The following is a 15735-nucleotide window of genomic DNA, read 5'->3' on the forward strand; positions in this document are numbered from 1 at the left end:
TTATTTTGTATTTTTTATTTGTACATTTATTTTCAATTTTAATAATAATGAAAATGAACAAATGTTCCAACCACTCATTTATGTTTCATATAATATATAAAGACTGAAATGCAAATCACAATAATTAGATTTGAAATTTATTGGAATGCATTTCTGCATTCCAAGTAAAAGTATTCTTGCTTTAGAAAAATATTGTTTTATAGCATATGTTTATGAAGAATATAAAATTATTTTTAACAGCTTGATCCAGAAAGAAAAATAACGTCAACCGTTCAACATGGCACCAACCAGGACAGTGAACACTCAAGGTAAACAAAATGGCAATGGGGTACCAGTGCGGAAAGGAGTTACAACTCGCAATTCAGCAATCAGCAGCCAGTTATCAAAACAGCCACTAGTACTTAAGGAAACCAGAATCAAAAGAAAAGCCGAAGCCTCTCCTCCCAAAGAAAGAACTACAAAACGATCAGCCTTAGGGAACATTACCAATGTGAGCTACCTAATTCACTATTTTATTTTTATATTACATTAACAGGGCTGCCATGCAGTCACTTTAATCCATCCCACTTTAGATTGCATCTAAAAAAATTACTTAATCTACTAACCTATTCCCCTACTTTTCCCTTTTTTTTCAAAGAATTCTTTTTTTCCCCGTTTTCAAGAAACCTTCCCTTTTCATTGTTTTTTGTTTCAATGCAGTAAAATTTTTGTCGAAAATTTCAATGTTATGTTGAGCATTCGTCTTTTTGTATATAAAGTTTATCATTTTTGGCTGAAAATTACTCATTTTGATACTAAATGCAACTCTTTGGTTGAAATTTATTTTTTAAATGCAGCTATTTGATTGATACTTCAACTTTCTTGGTTGAAAATAATCTTTTTTGTTGAAAATTCATCTTTTGGTAGAAAATTTATTTTTACATGATTAAAAGTCTAAGGTTTTCGAAGTATTCAACATTTTAGCTTAAAACTTAATTATTTTGATGAAAATAAATTCTTTTTTTTAAATCATGTCTTTTCTGGTACATATTTAATCTTTTTTGGTTAAAAATGAAACTGTTTGGTTGAAGTTAATAATAATCTTTTTTGGTTGAAGATTGAACTATTTTGTTAAAAACTCATTTTTTGTTGTTGAATATTAATAATTTGAGTTCGAAATTCATCTCTTTAGTAGAAAATTTAACTATTTTCTTGAAAATTCACTTTTGCGTTAAAAATATTTAATTAAAAATTTATTAACCTATTCCTCTTTTTTTAAAGAATTCTTTTTCACACTTTTCAAGAAATGTACCTTTTTCTTCGCTTTTGTTCTTTTTAAATGCGAACTGAATTAGAGCCCAATAGCAAAATCTAACTGTTTCTTGCGTGAAAGGCTACTATTATATCTTTGCTTCCGAATTCATCGTTTTTGGCGAAACCTTAATTATCTTATTGAAAATTCAATTATTTTATTGTAAAGTAAAATTGTTTGTTCAAAAATGGTATTTTTTTTAAACTTAAAATTCATTTTTTTTATCATAAAAATCATCTTTCTTAGCTGAAAGATTTCTTGGCTCTTTGGCTGAAAATTATTATTATTTTGAAAATTCAGCTATTTGCTTGATAATTAATATTCTTGTATAAAATTCATTTCTTTTTCTGGTACAATTTTGATATTTTTTGGTTAAAAGTGAAACTGGTTGGCAAAATTGGTAATCTGTATTGTTTGAGGATTCAACCATTTTGTCAAAAATAAATTTTTTTATTAATGATTCATCTTTTTAATTAAAAATTCAACCATTCGGTTAAAAAGTTCATGCGTTTTTATGAAAATTCGTGTATTTTTTTGGTAGAAAATTGATCTTGTTGGTTGGAAAAGAATCTTTTTGATAAAAAACATTAAACTGTTTGGTTGACAAAATTGATAATATTTTTCGGTTGAGAATTCAACTTATTTGTTAAAAATCAATTTTGTTGTTAAAGATTCTTTTTAATTGAAAATTGGAATATTTGATTGAAAATTCACGTATTTTTTTTGAGAATTCTTCTGTTTTTGTTCTTTGTAGAAAATTGATCTTCTTGATCAAAAATTCGTCTATTTTATTGAAAATTCATCTCTTTTTAAAGAAATTTAATCTTTTTTGTTTAAAAATGCAATTGTTTGGTGGAAATACACTACTACAAGTCAAATTATTTCATTTTTGGTTTAAAATGTATCTTTTTTTAGTAGAAAATTCAACTATTTGTTTGATACTGAATGTCTTTTTTCGAAAACGTTTCATATTTAACTCAATATTGTACCTACATTAATTTTATTTAAGAGAATATATTCCTCTATTTTTTTTGTGAAAAATCACCCAATTTGCCCTGTTTTTAGAGTATTTAGGACTGTAAAGTCTGCAAAATTTAACTGTTTCAACTTATATAATTCTGCTTTTCTAGTTCCTATTGTAAGGCATCAAAATATAAACTTGACATTTAAGTGTTAAAGGGGTTTTAGTTTTTAATAAAGTGAATTGCAATTTGTTTAAACATTACTTGTAAAATTTATTCTAGCCATTGCGGCTTTGGATTTCAGCAAAAATGTTCACCTTATATTGTAAATACGAGCCGAAAAAGTAAATGTGCATTGAAATTGAAGATTTTTAGTAGATAAGTGTTCGTACTGACATTTCAGGCCTCTTTTGTATGAACACTGTTCACTTTTTCCACTTTTTTCAAGCACATTAGTCTGTGGCAGCCCTGTGACTTACTTTCATCTACTTTTAGTACTAAATTAATTTTTGAATGCGAGTTCTAATTTATTGATCTCGGTTTTCAGGCAATTGGAAAATCCTTTGCACACGTAAATGAACCAAAGAAACTTGTAAAAAGGCCCATCCTTCTCACACAAGTAAAGCCAGTAATCCCCGCACAAACAAAGCCAATCTCTCTGCGATCGCTAGACAAACTTGTCGTTAAAACTGACAATGTATTACCTGCAAAATCAAAACTCCCACCACGAGCAGCTAAACCAGTCAAAAAGGAGGAAGAAAAGGTCGAAGAATCTAAAATTGTTGCCCTGAGACGCAGTTTAGACTTGGAAAGATCTGACGATAATTCTTTATATGTCAGTGCGCTCGAAGAAGTAGCCGAGGAAAGTGTCAAAGTTTCGACGAGAAGCAGCAGCAAAGTGAGTACTTCTTCCCGTTCCTTTTTCAGGGTGGCCGTAGCCCACGAGATACCTGAAAATCAGGGAAAAGTCAAGGGTTTTGCAAAAAAAATCTTGCAAGAGTTAGACAATTTTTATAACTTGTTTATGTACTTGGTTCCGTCGGACGACTATATTTTTAGTTAAAAAATGTTATTTTTTAGTGGAAAATTCAACTGTTTTGTTACAAATTTGTCTTTTTGGGTTGAAAAATCGTTTTTTCAGGATTTAAAATAAAATATTTTTGACATGTTCGACTTTTTCTCTTAACAACTCAATTGTTGTCCATGAAAAATCATCTCTTTTGGTAGAAAATTCATATCTGGTTGAAAGTATTTTCAAATTTATTTTTATAATTGCAAATTTAACTTTTACATTTCTGGCGGAAAATGGATCTCTGTAAGCTGAATATTCATCTTTTTGGTACAAAATTAATCTTATTTTGAGATTTCATCTTTTTCATTATTTTTTTTATTTATTTTTTTACTGAAGATTAATCGTTTCCATTGTTAGTTTAAATTTTATTTTTTGGTTGAAAATTGAAATATTTGGTGTATAATTCGTTTTTTTCTTTCTTTAAAATTTATTTTTTCAACTGAAAATGAATTTTTTTTGTAGTTAAAAATTCAATTGTTTTATGGAAAATTCGTCTTTTGATTTGAAGTTGATTAATCTGAATGAACTTTTTTATCTTGGCTTAAAAATCTTTATTTCTTGAACATTAAAATTTTTGTTGGGTAAGTCATCGTTTTTTGTTAAAAATTTCACTACTTGTTGATAATTCAGTATTTTTATATTAAAAATTTGACCATTTGGTTCGCTATTCATCAATTTCTCTTGGTTTCATCTTTAAAAATGGAAAATTCAAATATTTTTTTGAATATTTATCTTTCTTGATTGAAAACCATCTAAGACTAAATTCCATTTCATTACATTTTCATGTTGAAAATACATCTAGTCTGGTTTAAAAGTAGACTGTTTTTGAAAAAAGTAAACTTTTTAGCTTGAAAACTCCACTATTCGATTACAAATGCAACTCTTTTTTGTTTTTATTTTCGAAGTTAGATTTTTTGACCAGGGGAATGTATTAATAATTTTGATGTTAATTTTTTTGTCTATAGGTCCATGAGTAATAATTTGTATATGAATATTTAAAAAATATTGATTATAGACCATGTAGACAACAAAATTAACATCAAAATTTTTTATCTGTTTTGTTTGAAAATTTAACATTGTAAGTTTAAAACTCGATATTTTGGTTAAAAATTCATCTTGTTTATTGCAAATTTAACAGTTCTGTTAGAAAACCATCGTTTTTTGGTCGGTAATTCAACTGTTTGATTGAAAATTCATCCTTTTGAATAGAAAATTCACCTTTTCCGATTGAAATAAATAAATTACTTGGACATTTTTTTAGTTTTAATTTTTTTTTAGTTTTAATTTAAATTAAATTTAGTTTTAATAAAAAATTTTTAATTTTGAATATTAATGGTCAGAGAAAAGTCAGGGAATTTTGAAAATGGAATATTTCGGCCACCCTGTTTTTACTCTCATAGTTCTAGTGTCACAAGCAATGCCGCAAAATATGAATAAATTTACAGACAGCAGGCAAAGCAATAAAGGAAGTAATAGTTGAAGATACCTCAGTGCCTAAAACTCCAGAGAAAATCTCACGACTCAAGCAAGAACCAGACAGGAAACTTCCGGAAGGCGTTGAATGGGATTTCGATGGGGAAAATTGGCAAGATCCGTACCAAGTTTCTCATTATGCAATGGATATATTCAACTACCTGAAGGAAAGGGAAGAAGCTTTTCCAATCGGAGACTACATGGAGAAACAAGTGTGTCTATCTAGATGGATGAGATCGCTCTTAGTCGACTGGATGGTTGAGGTACAGGAGTCCTTTGAACTCAATCACGAAACTTTGTACTTGGCTGTGAAATTAGTTGATCTTTACTTAACGAAAGTAACAGTGGGCAAGGAAGCTTTGCAACTTTTAGGGACTGCGAGTCTATTCATAGCGAGTAAATTTGACGTAAGTAAAAGAGATTATGTAAGTATTAATGATGGATTTGCTTTTAACGTAACCTTTTTTAAAACATATTTTCAAATGCATTTCGAAATTAAATCTCGCTTTTCTTTTCAGGAAAGAATACCTCCAATGGTGGAAGATTTTCTGTATATATGTGACGGTGCTTACCAAACGCGAGAACTTCTTAGGATGGAAATGAACATTTTGAAAATTGTAGACTTTGACCTTGGTATTCCCCTTTCCTACCGATTTCTACGTAGATACGCTAGGGTGAGAATTTAAATAATACATGCATAATTAATTGAATTATCAGGGTGTCTACCCTACCTGGAAAATTCGGAATTGTCAGCGATTTTTTCTAAGGGAATGTTTACATTACTGTATTTAACTACTTTGATGAAAATTAATGTTTTTTTGTTTGCAATTAATTCTTTTAGCGGGAGATTTAACTATTCTCTTTTTGGTTAAAATCTGATCCCTCTTAGTTACAAATTGAATTATGTTTTTGAAACTGCATATGTTTTGTTGGAAATATACCAGTTTGTTGACCATATTTTCCCTCTCTTATTGATGGAAAAATCTTTCATAGTTAAAAATTTAACTCATTTTCAAAATTCGTCTTTTCTCGGTTAAATTACACTGTTTTTGATAAAAAATTAAAACTTTTTTAAATGAAATATCAACTACTACATTTTTTGTTAAGAATTCATATTTTTTGAAATGAAAATTGTATTGCTTGGTCAAAAGTTAAACCCTTTCGTTAAAAACTATTTTTTAAGGTTTTTTAATTGCAAATTCATCTATTTGCTTGAAAAATCGCCGGTTTTGTTAAAAAATCAGCTTTTCCTTGACTGTTTAAGGGCATGTGATACTTAGAAAATTTTCGATTTTACCAGTTTTAGGTTCCCCGGGCTTTTTTTCTAGAATAATAAATATTTTGTCTTAAAAATTTGGGAAATGATAGCGAACATGCTAACGGACGTCCCCACACACTTTTTTTGTAGGTTAATTAAAAAAAGTTTTAATTTAGCAAAATGTGATTAATTTGCATAGTGCTTAGGAAATAGTATCGATTTTTTCAGTGTTAGATTCCCCTGGCTTTTTTCCTAGGATAAGAAACATTTTGTGTTCAAAATCTGGGAAATGATAGCGAACATGCTAACGGACGTCCCACACACTTTTTTTTTGTCTTTTTTTATCAAAAAATTTTTGATATTGCTAACAACGTGCATGTACAGTTCGAGGCTATGTGTGTTACAATTCACCCGAGCGTTACTTCCAAACTACACAATATTTTTGTCCAAAAATTTTGGGCTTACAAATAAACATAGTAACTAATCTCCCGGAACTAACATTTTTTGCAGGCAATCAAAAAAGTTTATTTCATAAATAATTTCCAGATTATCGGAAAGGCAGAGATGAAAAACGACGTAACCTCGAAATAATGCATATGCATAAAATTTTTATTTAGCACAATGAATTTTTTTGTTATTATCCCTCAAAAAAGAGTCTGGGGACGTCCGTTATGATATTTTCTAGCATCTCCGAATTCAGTTTTTTAACATTTTTATTTTTGTGGAAAAAAAGAAGGGAAAACTGTAAGTATCACATGCCCTTAATTATTACAGTTGAAACTTTAACTATTTTGTTGAAAAATTGTTTGTTTTTGTTTTAATTATTTTTTCTACTCAAAAATTAATTATTCCATCGCGTTAGTTAACAATTCATATCGTTAGCTTAAAATTAGTATTTTTTACTGAAATTGTAAAGATTCAATTTTTGTTTGAAAAGTTGTCTTTTTTAGTAGAGATTAATTTACTTGGTTAAAATTTCATCTGTTTGGTTTACAATTCAACTATTCCAGTTAAATATCAATAGTTTCAGTTGAAAATTCATCACTTTTTAAAAAAATATAACTGTTTTAAAAAGACTGATAACTTCCATTTTTTGTTGAAAATTTATATTTTAAGTTAAAAATTCAACTATTACAGTTAAAGATTCATAATTTTATTTGAAAATTCATCATTTTGGTTTGAAATTCAAGTATTCCAGTTTATTCATCATTTAAGTTAAAAATTCATCAGTTTCATTTTTAAAAAAAGTTTCAACTTAAAATGTAATTTCCATTTTTTTTTTAAATTGATCTATTTAATTCAAAATCCAACTATTTCGTTAAAAATTTTTCTTTTATTTCAAAGTTCAACTTTTTCGTTGACAGTTGGAAAATTATTTTATTTTATCTGAAAAGTTAACAATTTCATTCATGTTTAAAAAAGGATCTTTTTTAGTTTTAAATTCAACTATTTGGTTGATTTTTTTTTAAATTAAAAATTCAACTATTGCGTTAAACGTCTATGTACTTTCTCGAAAAATCGTCTTTTGTGGTAGAAAAATAATCCTTTTATTTGAAAATTCCTATTTTTTCATTGAAAATAAAACTACTTTGTTGGAACTTAATCTCTTCTTAAAATACCATCTTTTTGGCTTAAAACGTATCTATTGTAATTGAAGATTTATATTTTTAATTGAAAAAATCAACATTTCGGTTGAAAATTTGCCTTCTCTGGTGGAAAATTAATTATTTTTAATTATTAAGTACAAATTTAACAATTCCATTTTTTTGTTGAAAACTTATTTTTTTTAGTTCAAAATTCAACTATTTCATGGAAAATTGATATTTTTTAGGTGAAATTCAACTATTTGGTACTTTAAAGACAAATTCAAGGAATGAATTGGTTTCAGTATTTCTTAATCATTCAATTCATCGATGGTGCTTATATATTTAAATACCATCTCGTAATATAAGTTGTGAACGCTTTCTAAATGAAAAATATTTATTATTATTATTATTATTATTATTATTATTATTATTACACCATTAAGCCATTTCCCTTTCGAGGTAGGCGTGACTCACTCGGCAGGGGAAAGGAGTAGTGTGTGGAAGGGATGGAGATTTTTCAGATTGATCCAGAATTCTCGTGCTATTTAAGTAAATAACACGTTCGTTCCGCAACACTGATCCGACCCAGGTTGCTGATCAATCTCTCTAGCAATCACCCCAAGCGAAGAACCTCAAGAAGTCGTTATGTAAGGTTCCCCACTTGGGTCCATTAATAACCGAGGTCGGCGTCATTCACTCTACTGACACTCTTTTTATTAACTATTTGCCGCCATACTTTCCTGTCCTGGCATACTTCTCTAGCTTCTTTTATGTCCATGCATTTTTTCATGCAGGCTCTCGTGTTTCTGTGACTTCTTATGTCTCTTCTAACTAGGGTCTCATTCACACATTCTAACCATTCTTTCCGCGGTCTACCTCTGGGCCCGTTGCCATTTACTTTACCTTGTTACACTTGTTTCGTTAGTCGTTCATTTGGCATTCTCTCAACATGTCCGAACCATTTTAACCGATTTCTTTCCCATGTGTCTACTAGCGTCTCTTCTGCACCACATTCTTTAAGAATTATCTCGTTACTTACTTTGTCCATTAGGGATTTCCCGCAATTGAATCCTTAAAAGCTGAAGAATAAACATTATTTATGATAAACTAGCGAAACTGTATACATACTCCGAGTTCATTATTTTTAAAAAAATGCACTATATTCGGATGACTCCGTACTGTGAAAAATTATATCTGGAAAAAACTTGAGATGCCTGGGAAAAAAACTCTGGAATCGTCAGGGAATTTTCTTCCAGAATTTAAGTAGATACCATGATCATTGAAGAATGAGAATATAGTAGAATGTGAATTGTATAGGCAAAAATGTATTTGATAATTTGAATTTCAGTGCGCGAAGGTATCAATGCCAACGTTGACATTGGCCCGTTATATTTTGGAGTACTCGTTGATGGATTACGCGACGATTGGGTTTAGCGATAGCAAAATGGCCGCAGTGTCACTCTTTCTCGCTCTTCAAATGAAAGACTTGGGTAGCTGGAACCCAACTCTCGAATACTACACAGGTTACTCGATCGCCGAGTTAAAGGACATTGTCGTCATCGTGAACGAAGGCCTGCATCGGAAACACAAGGAAGCCCTCGCTACGATCAGGAATAAGTATAGCCATAAGTAAGTACCATTTTTTATATTCTTCTGGTGGTTTCGATTACACCTTAGACTGTAGGTCCATTTTTCCTTTCTTTTTCACAAATTTACTCGTTTTTCCCCTTTTTTTAAACGATCTGGAAGAGCTCAAAAGTTCATTTTGAAGTTCTGGAGAATTCATGAAATTCTCTTAGTTGCGTCTAATTCAAAGTCTCAAATAATTACTTTACGGATAATTAAAAATTTGGGAATTGATACTGAATCAATTTTTTTGACTAATAACTTGCATCATAGTCCGTCTTTCTTCTGTTTTTAGCCCTTAAATTTGACAAATTTCCTGAAACATCTAAAATCGAGAATTTTGACCCTATTTTCCCTTTTTTAAAAGAAAATTTCCATTCATTTTTTTAGGAATCATGAACAGACATTGAAGATATTAGAAAATAAGACGATTACAAGAGATTCTTTTTCAATTTTTAATGATATCAAATATTTTCTATTGAATATTTAAAGTAAAGAATATAAATCCAAGTCAAATTGAAATGCTTTCAATCCCTAATATTTAATTTTAAAATGTACTTTTTTCAAAAAAATAGATGAATTTTTAATCAAGTCGTTTGAATTTTCAACAACTACCAAAATTAATTTCCTGGCAAAAAAACATGAATTTTTAGCTAAAATTATGAATCTTCAACCAAAAAAGTGAATTTTTAACAAATGAGATCAAATTTTAACCAAGTTGAATTTTTAGGTCATAAAGACTAACTTTTTGCAAAACTGTTTAATTTTCAACAAAAAAGTTAATTTGAAAACAAATAGTTGAGTTTCTCATCCAAAAAGAAGAAATTTCGACAAAACTGTTTAATTTTTCACCAGAAATAAGGTCTTTAAATAAAAATTTTGAATATTCAACATAAGTGTTAACAAAAAATATGGTATTAAATTTGCAATTAAGTGGGAAATCGGCAAAAAGGAGAATAAAGTAAAAATGGTGAAGCCTGCGATAAATAAATAGGAATGTTGACTTATTTTGAATGCCTTTGAAATATCCAGTAATATATGTAAAACGGCGTATCAAACCAAAGTTATCTTCACCAAATTGTTATCTTCATAATTTTGTTATTTTCGTGAATAATATATTTGTTTAATTTTTGTTCTTTTACGCTATACTCTTTTTTAGCTAAAATTAGAAGAAAAAGGGACATCTAAAAGCCTTCAATTGATAAAAATACATTTAAAACAAATTTAAAGGTTAGGAAAAAAAAATTCACGAGATATCTATGTGATTTCTAAAGTTTTTAATAAGAATTGAAATTCCCTTTTTCACCAAAATTTGATCTACTGGACCGCGGTGATCCCTGTATGAAAAAAATATGATTATAATCCTAGAATTTAAAAAATGTAATAATAAGATGTTGAAACAGAATTGACTGCTCTAACTTCTATACATTAAAGCCATACGTTTAAAATTGAGTCACTTAAATTTGTAATTTACATAGGAATTATTGAGCAAATTTTAATATTTACAATTTTTCACCTGTTCATTTAACCAAATTCAAACAAAACTATTTAGAATTGAAATAATACTTGAAAACTAAAAAGAAAATTTTCTTTGAATTTTATAAAATTAAATATTTTAGAAATTTAAAATGTTTTAGGCACTCAAAATTGAACCATTTTTAATTTAAGTTTAAGAGCAATGAAGAGTCATGATTTTATTATTAATTATTTCTTTTATTTTTTGTATAAAGCATTTATTTTATTTCAATCCGAAGAATAATTTAAACCTTTAGTCTTTTAATATTTCTTATGATCTTTTAGTATTTTCATGTTTAAAATGTGGCACAGAATGTTAAATTATAGATTTTTTGTGATATTCAGCTAACAAATCATACAAATTGTTAATTAAAGTTGTCGATATAAATTCAGTTTCAAAATTAGAATTTTCGAGGAGATATCCACTTCTTTTTTGAGTGTGCACCATATTACAAATATTTCGGAGGATTTAACAAAGATTTAAAAGCTTTCAAAAGAATTCATAAAACTGTCAAAGATTTAAAGCACTCAAAATATTTCGTAAAGTTGGGTAAATCAGATGTCAAGAATTTCAAACAATTGCAAAATATTTTAGAAGATTCCCCAAAAATTCTAGAGATTTAAAAATATCCCAAGGGTTTTAAATATTTTCAAAGTCTTGAAAGATTTCAAGAATTTCAAATATTTCATAAAGGCGCATACATCAGATTTAAAAAATTTCAAAGACCTAAAAAGGTTGCAAACGATTTTTGAATATTTCACGACGATTTAAAAATTAATTACCTAATATTTGTTAATGTCTTTTAAATTTTATTTCGAAATTCGACATTGTTAGTTGGGGTTAAGTCACAATTTGAAAAATATTATCGAATTTTAAAATAACATTTTGAAGTAGCATTCTTTATATTTTTACTAATTGAAAAATTTCTTAATAATTTTTATTCCTGAATTTTTGAATAAAAATGCATAATATACATTCATTTTCGGCAAAAAAATGCAATTGCTTAATTGTTTAAATGTATTGGGAATGGCGGTCGATCATTTTTCCACCTGGTGCCGAAAACTGGAACTAGAAAGAGTAGGTACAATTTTTAAAATGCATTTTAATTTTTGGATAAAAGTGTTGTTACGAATTTTAAGCTTAAATAAATTTCAAATAATGTATGTAACAACAAATTTAATTCAGATAATGCAAAGAATATGAATTATAGACGATTGTAATTGAAATACAAATTATAACATAACTTTTAAATCAGAATTTTAAGTAGTAAATATTTCATGTATAAATTAATAAAAATTTACGCTTCAAAATAAGTCCATTTAAGTTTATAATCTGTTGAAAATTGCAATAAATAGTACAATAATTGTTTTTGGTTAGAAAAATATTTCTGTAAAAAATGTGTTTTTTCACTATGTAAGATATAAATTCCGTCTAGAACCCTTGTTTTCCGATAAAGAGTTATTTTAAGTATCCAATACATAATTTAACCTCCGCGAAAACATTGTTAAAACACTTTTATGCGCAAATTAAAATGTATCTTTAATATCGCACCTATTCTTTCCAGTTCGGATTTTTGACACCAAGTGGCGTATCGCAGTTTAACCACTCCCACTATTTGATTTCAAACAAGGAAACCTAAAAAACTTGATTTATATTTTAATTAATTTTTAAATAAATTCTGTAATGGCAGAACTCATTAAAGAATCATTTAACATTCTATAAAACATAAATATTTTTATAACAAAATTATTTATCTTCTATTCTGCATTTAAAGAAAAAGCTAAATCTTTTCTTTTTTTGAGCTCCTTTTATGCTTTGGTCCCTGATTCTCCTGCTCTGGAATTTGCATTTATGACGGGTCTCAGGCATTGCTCGCAGTGATCTGGACTTCTTAAATCCAAATTCCAGTGCATTTAACAAGAAGCGTTTGTATTGTAATGACCGGCAATTAATTTTTTTCAGGATTTTCTTTGAAGTAGCAAAGGTGCCATTGAAGGAGGACTTAGATTTATAACTAGAATAGAGTAAGTATTACGAATGTAGACGAAATGCGGGACTGATCATATTGATCGGTTAAGCTTGCTCATTAAATATAAATCACGATCCACGATGATCTAAGGATGAGCGACTGGGACGAATTATCTACCGATGAGTGCAAACTCTATGATGTGATAAACGACTGACGCAAATGGGAATGTAAATTTTAAACGAATATCGAAACGCAAATCTCTAGAGAATGATATGACTGAAGCTTAGTCTCAGCTTTGTGCGTAGATGAAAAATACGGTCGGCAAGGACGAAGCGATCTTTATTTTTACTATTTATAAACACCTTAACCTCATCTTCTGCAGTCTCAGTATTTTTAAGCGATTTTGATTTTTGTTACGAAAAAATTTATTTTAGCGCCACGCTTTTGTACTCGGAATCCTTAATAGAAACTTTTTTTTTACTTGATCCTTTTAAAGATTCGTTAACGTCCTTTGTCCATTCGCGAGTTTACTTGAAGATTATAAGAAAAGAGAAAAAAATATAGCTTTATTTCTAGAATGAAATCGATGATAAATTGAGAGTAAATCGAACGAAAACGTGAATTGTAGAGTACAATTTAATGTTTTACATTACGAGTGTGGCGCATTGTTATGCATTTTTGTTGCACTTTATACAGACTGATGACAATGGAAAGCATTATAAGTCACGAGCACGGGGTTCATTTCATACATGTAAGATCTTAAGGAATGTCATGCAAATTTACAAACAACAATTCGAACTGTAACTTGATAGAAAGCGAGGTCCAGTGCCAGATGAGGTCGTATCCACGCTACAATGTATTCATACTTTTGATGAAATAGATTGATACTTGACTGCAGATGCTCGTGATAGGATTTCAATCTCCCTTCTTTCGAAGATTTCGATTCTTCGATTTTGATATTTCGGTCAGTTTACGTTTATTCCAGTCTAAATTTTAGGCACGTTATGTTTTGACAATCATGAACATGATTCAGTGAAAGAAATCAATAATCACTTTGATCTTAAAGTCAGTTTCAATCGTTGACTGATTGAACATATTTAAGTTGAAATGTGACTACTCTGATAAAGGAGGAGTAACTCGGGGAGTAAAACAGCTGGTTGGATTCTGAAAGTAATTCAGTATAAAGTATAAATATTTTTGATATGAATCATTTTAACATTGAATTGCAAAGAAATTCAACTAGCAGAGTGAGCATAGCTTCGAAATTATTTCAGAGTTGTACGTACAAATTAAATCTGTGACTACATGTATATAAATCCTTGCATATGAAATTGATGAACGAAAAAATATGAACATGGAGAAAGTGCATAGCTTCTTTGCTAAAATCATGTGGTGTATATATTTACAATGTTATTATAGTGTACTTTTTTTTAGCGACAATGAATGTATTATCTAGTATTTTATAGTGTGTGTATATGTGGTCAATTATAGACATGATTTAGATAATAAATCATAAAACTTAATCTTTGCCTTTAAATTACATATCTTAATTTTTGTTAAGAGTTTTCTTTTCTACTATAATATAATCTTGAGTTTGGTGTTCATTTTTTTTTTAGTTTGTGCAATAAAATAATTTTTTATATATTTTGCTTTGTTATTACAATAATCTTATGTTTATTGATCTTTATTTGCTTTATGTATTTAAAATGGTAAGAATATTATTTTCAAATCAAGTTTTTTTTAATTCATAATTTTAACCGGGAAATAGCCAGGATTTAAAATAAAACTGAGAATTATCAGGGCATACGAATTCGAGCCAGGAATCACATTTAAAGTTTGGAAAATGTTAATTTAAAACGGTTTCAGGGAAATAAAAAAATTTTCTTATGATCTCTGAAAAAAAACAGAATCCGGACGATTTTAAGACAATTTGTTTAATTAGGCAGGATTTTGTTAAAATTGTAAGGAAGGTACGATCATTTTTAAAGATATTTAGAAGATTTAGAAATGTTTAAGAATTTTATTAAACTTTAGGAAGAATTGGAATAAGTTTAAAAGATACTTAGAAGAATTAAAAGTTAACCTCGTAGTCAGCCTTCAATATGAAGCAGAACGCACGTCCTGTTTCCTCTTTCAAATTTAAATTTAAAAATGTTTAACTTTTTTAGAATTTGAATTATTTTATTCATGATCTTTATTTTAAATGTGATATAAAAATAAAAAAATTGTAACATCAGCAATACAGAACTAATTCGAGATGAGATTGTTAAAAACATGATTTAATAATTAATATCACTGATTTTTTACTTTATAAATATAAGGACTTTTTTTGACACTGGATTGATGTTTTTCCTGATGAGGAGAGTTATTGACTCTCGAAAAGTCGACAATTAAAATGGACTAAAGGATCTTCTCAACATCATGGTCTTTTACTTAGTCTGAAGTCTGTCATATTTCACATCTAACTATATTTATAATTAGCTTTAAAAAAAATGAAAAATAATTTTATAAATATTTATTTTTTAATGAAATTTGAACTGAACTGAAACTTTTCCTTTTAAACTGAAAATTTAACTACTCAATGTTTGGTTAACAATTTTATTTTATTGAAAATTCATGTATTTTTAAAATTAATCTTTTTTAGTATTCCAGTTGAAAATTCATCAGATTGATTGCAAATTAACTTTTTTTAACTGAAAATTTCACTTCTATTTTATGTTACGAATGGATATTTTTTTAGATTTTGTTGAAAATTGATCTTTTTTGAATGTTTTCAACTATCTTTGATTTAAAATTTAAATATTTTTGGTTGAAACACCTAATTAATTGAAATTTTTTAAATTGAAAATTCAACTTCTTGAATGAAATTTGAACCACTTTTGTTAATAAGTCATTTTTTGTTGAAGATTCATTATTTTAGTTGAAAAGTTTAATATTTTGTAGAAAATTAATCTTTTTTAATTAGACATTTAAAGTTTTGAA

General features: G+C 28.1%; 1 protein-coding gene across 1 annotated transcript in view; it reads left to right on the forward strand.

The window, feature by feature from the left end:
- LOC117167131 (G2/mitotic-specific cyclin-B3) overlaps nt 1-14276 on the forward strand; it is a 19388-nt gene extending 5112 nt beyond the window's left edge. Inside the window, exons 2-7 of the mRNA XM_033351820.1 lie at nt 241-490; nt 2801-3151; nt 4771-5205; nt 5317-5472; nt 8991-9271; nt 12747-14276. Coding sequence (XP_033207711.1) covers nt 278-490; nt 2801-3151; nt 4771-5205; nt 5317-5472; nt 8991-9271; nt 12747-12798 — 1488 coding nt within the window. The 5' untranslated portion in view covers nt 241-277 and the 3' untranslated portion in view covers nt 12799-14276. The remainder of the gene's footprint in view (nt 1-240; nt 491-2800; nt 3152-4770; nt 5206-5316; nt 5473-8990; nt 9272-12746) is intronic.
- The last annotated feature ends 1459 nt before the right edge of the window (nt 14277-15735 follow it).

Source organism: Belonocnema kinseyi, chromosome 2 (genome assembly GCF_010883055.1).
Source record: "Belonocnema kinseyi isolate 2016_QV_RU_SX_M_011 chromosome 2, B_treatae_v1, whole genome shotgun sequence".
In the NCBI taxonomy this organism is placed as follows: domain Eukaryota; kingdom Metazoa; phylum Arthropoda; class Insecta; order Hymenoptera; family Cynipidae; genus Belonocnema; species Belonocnema kinseyi.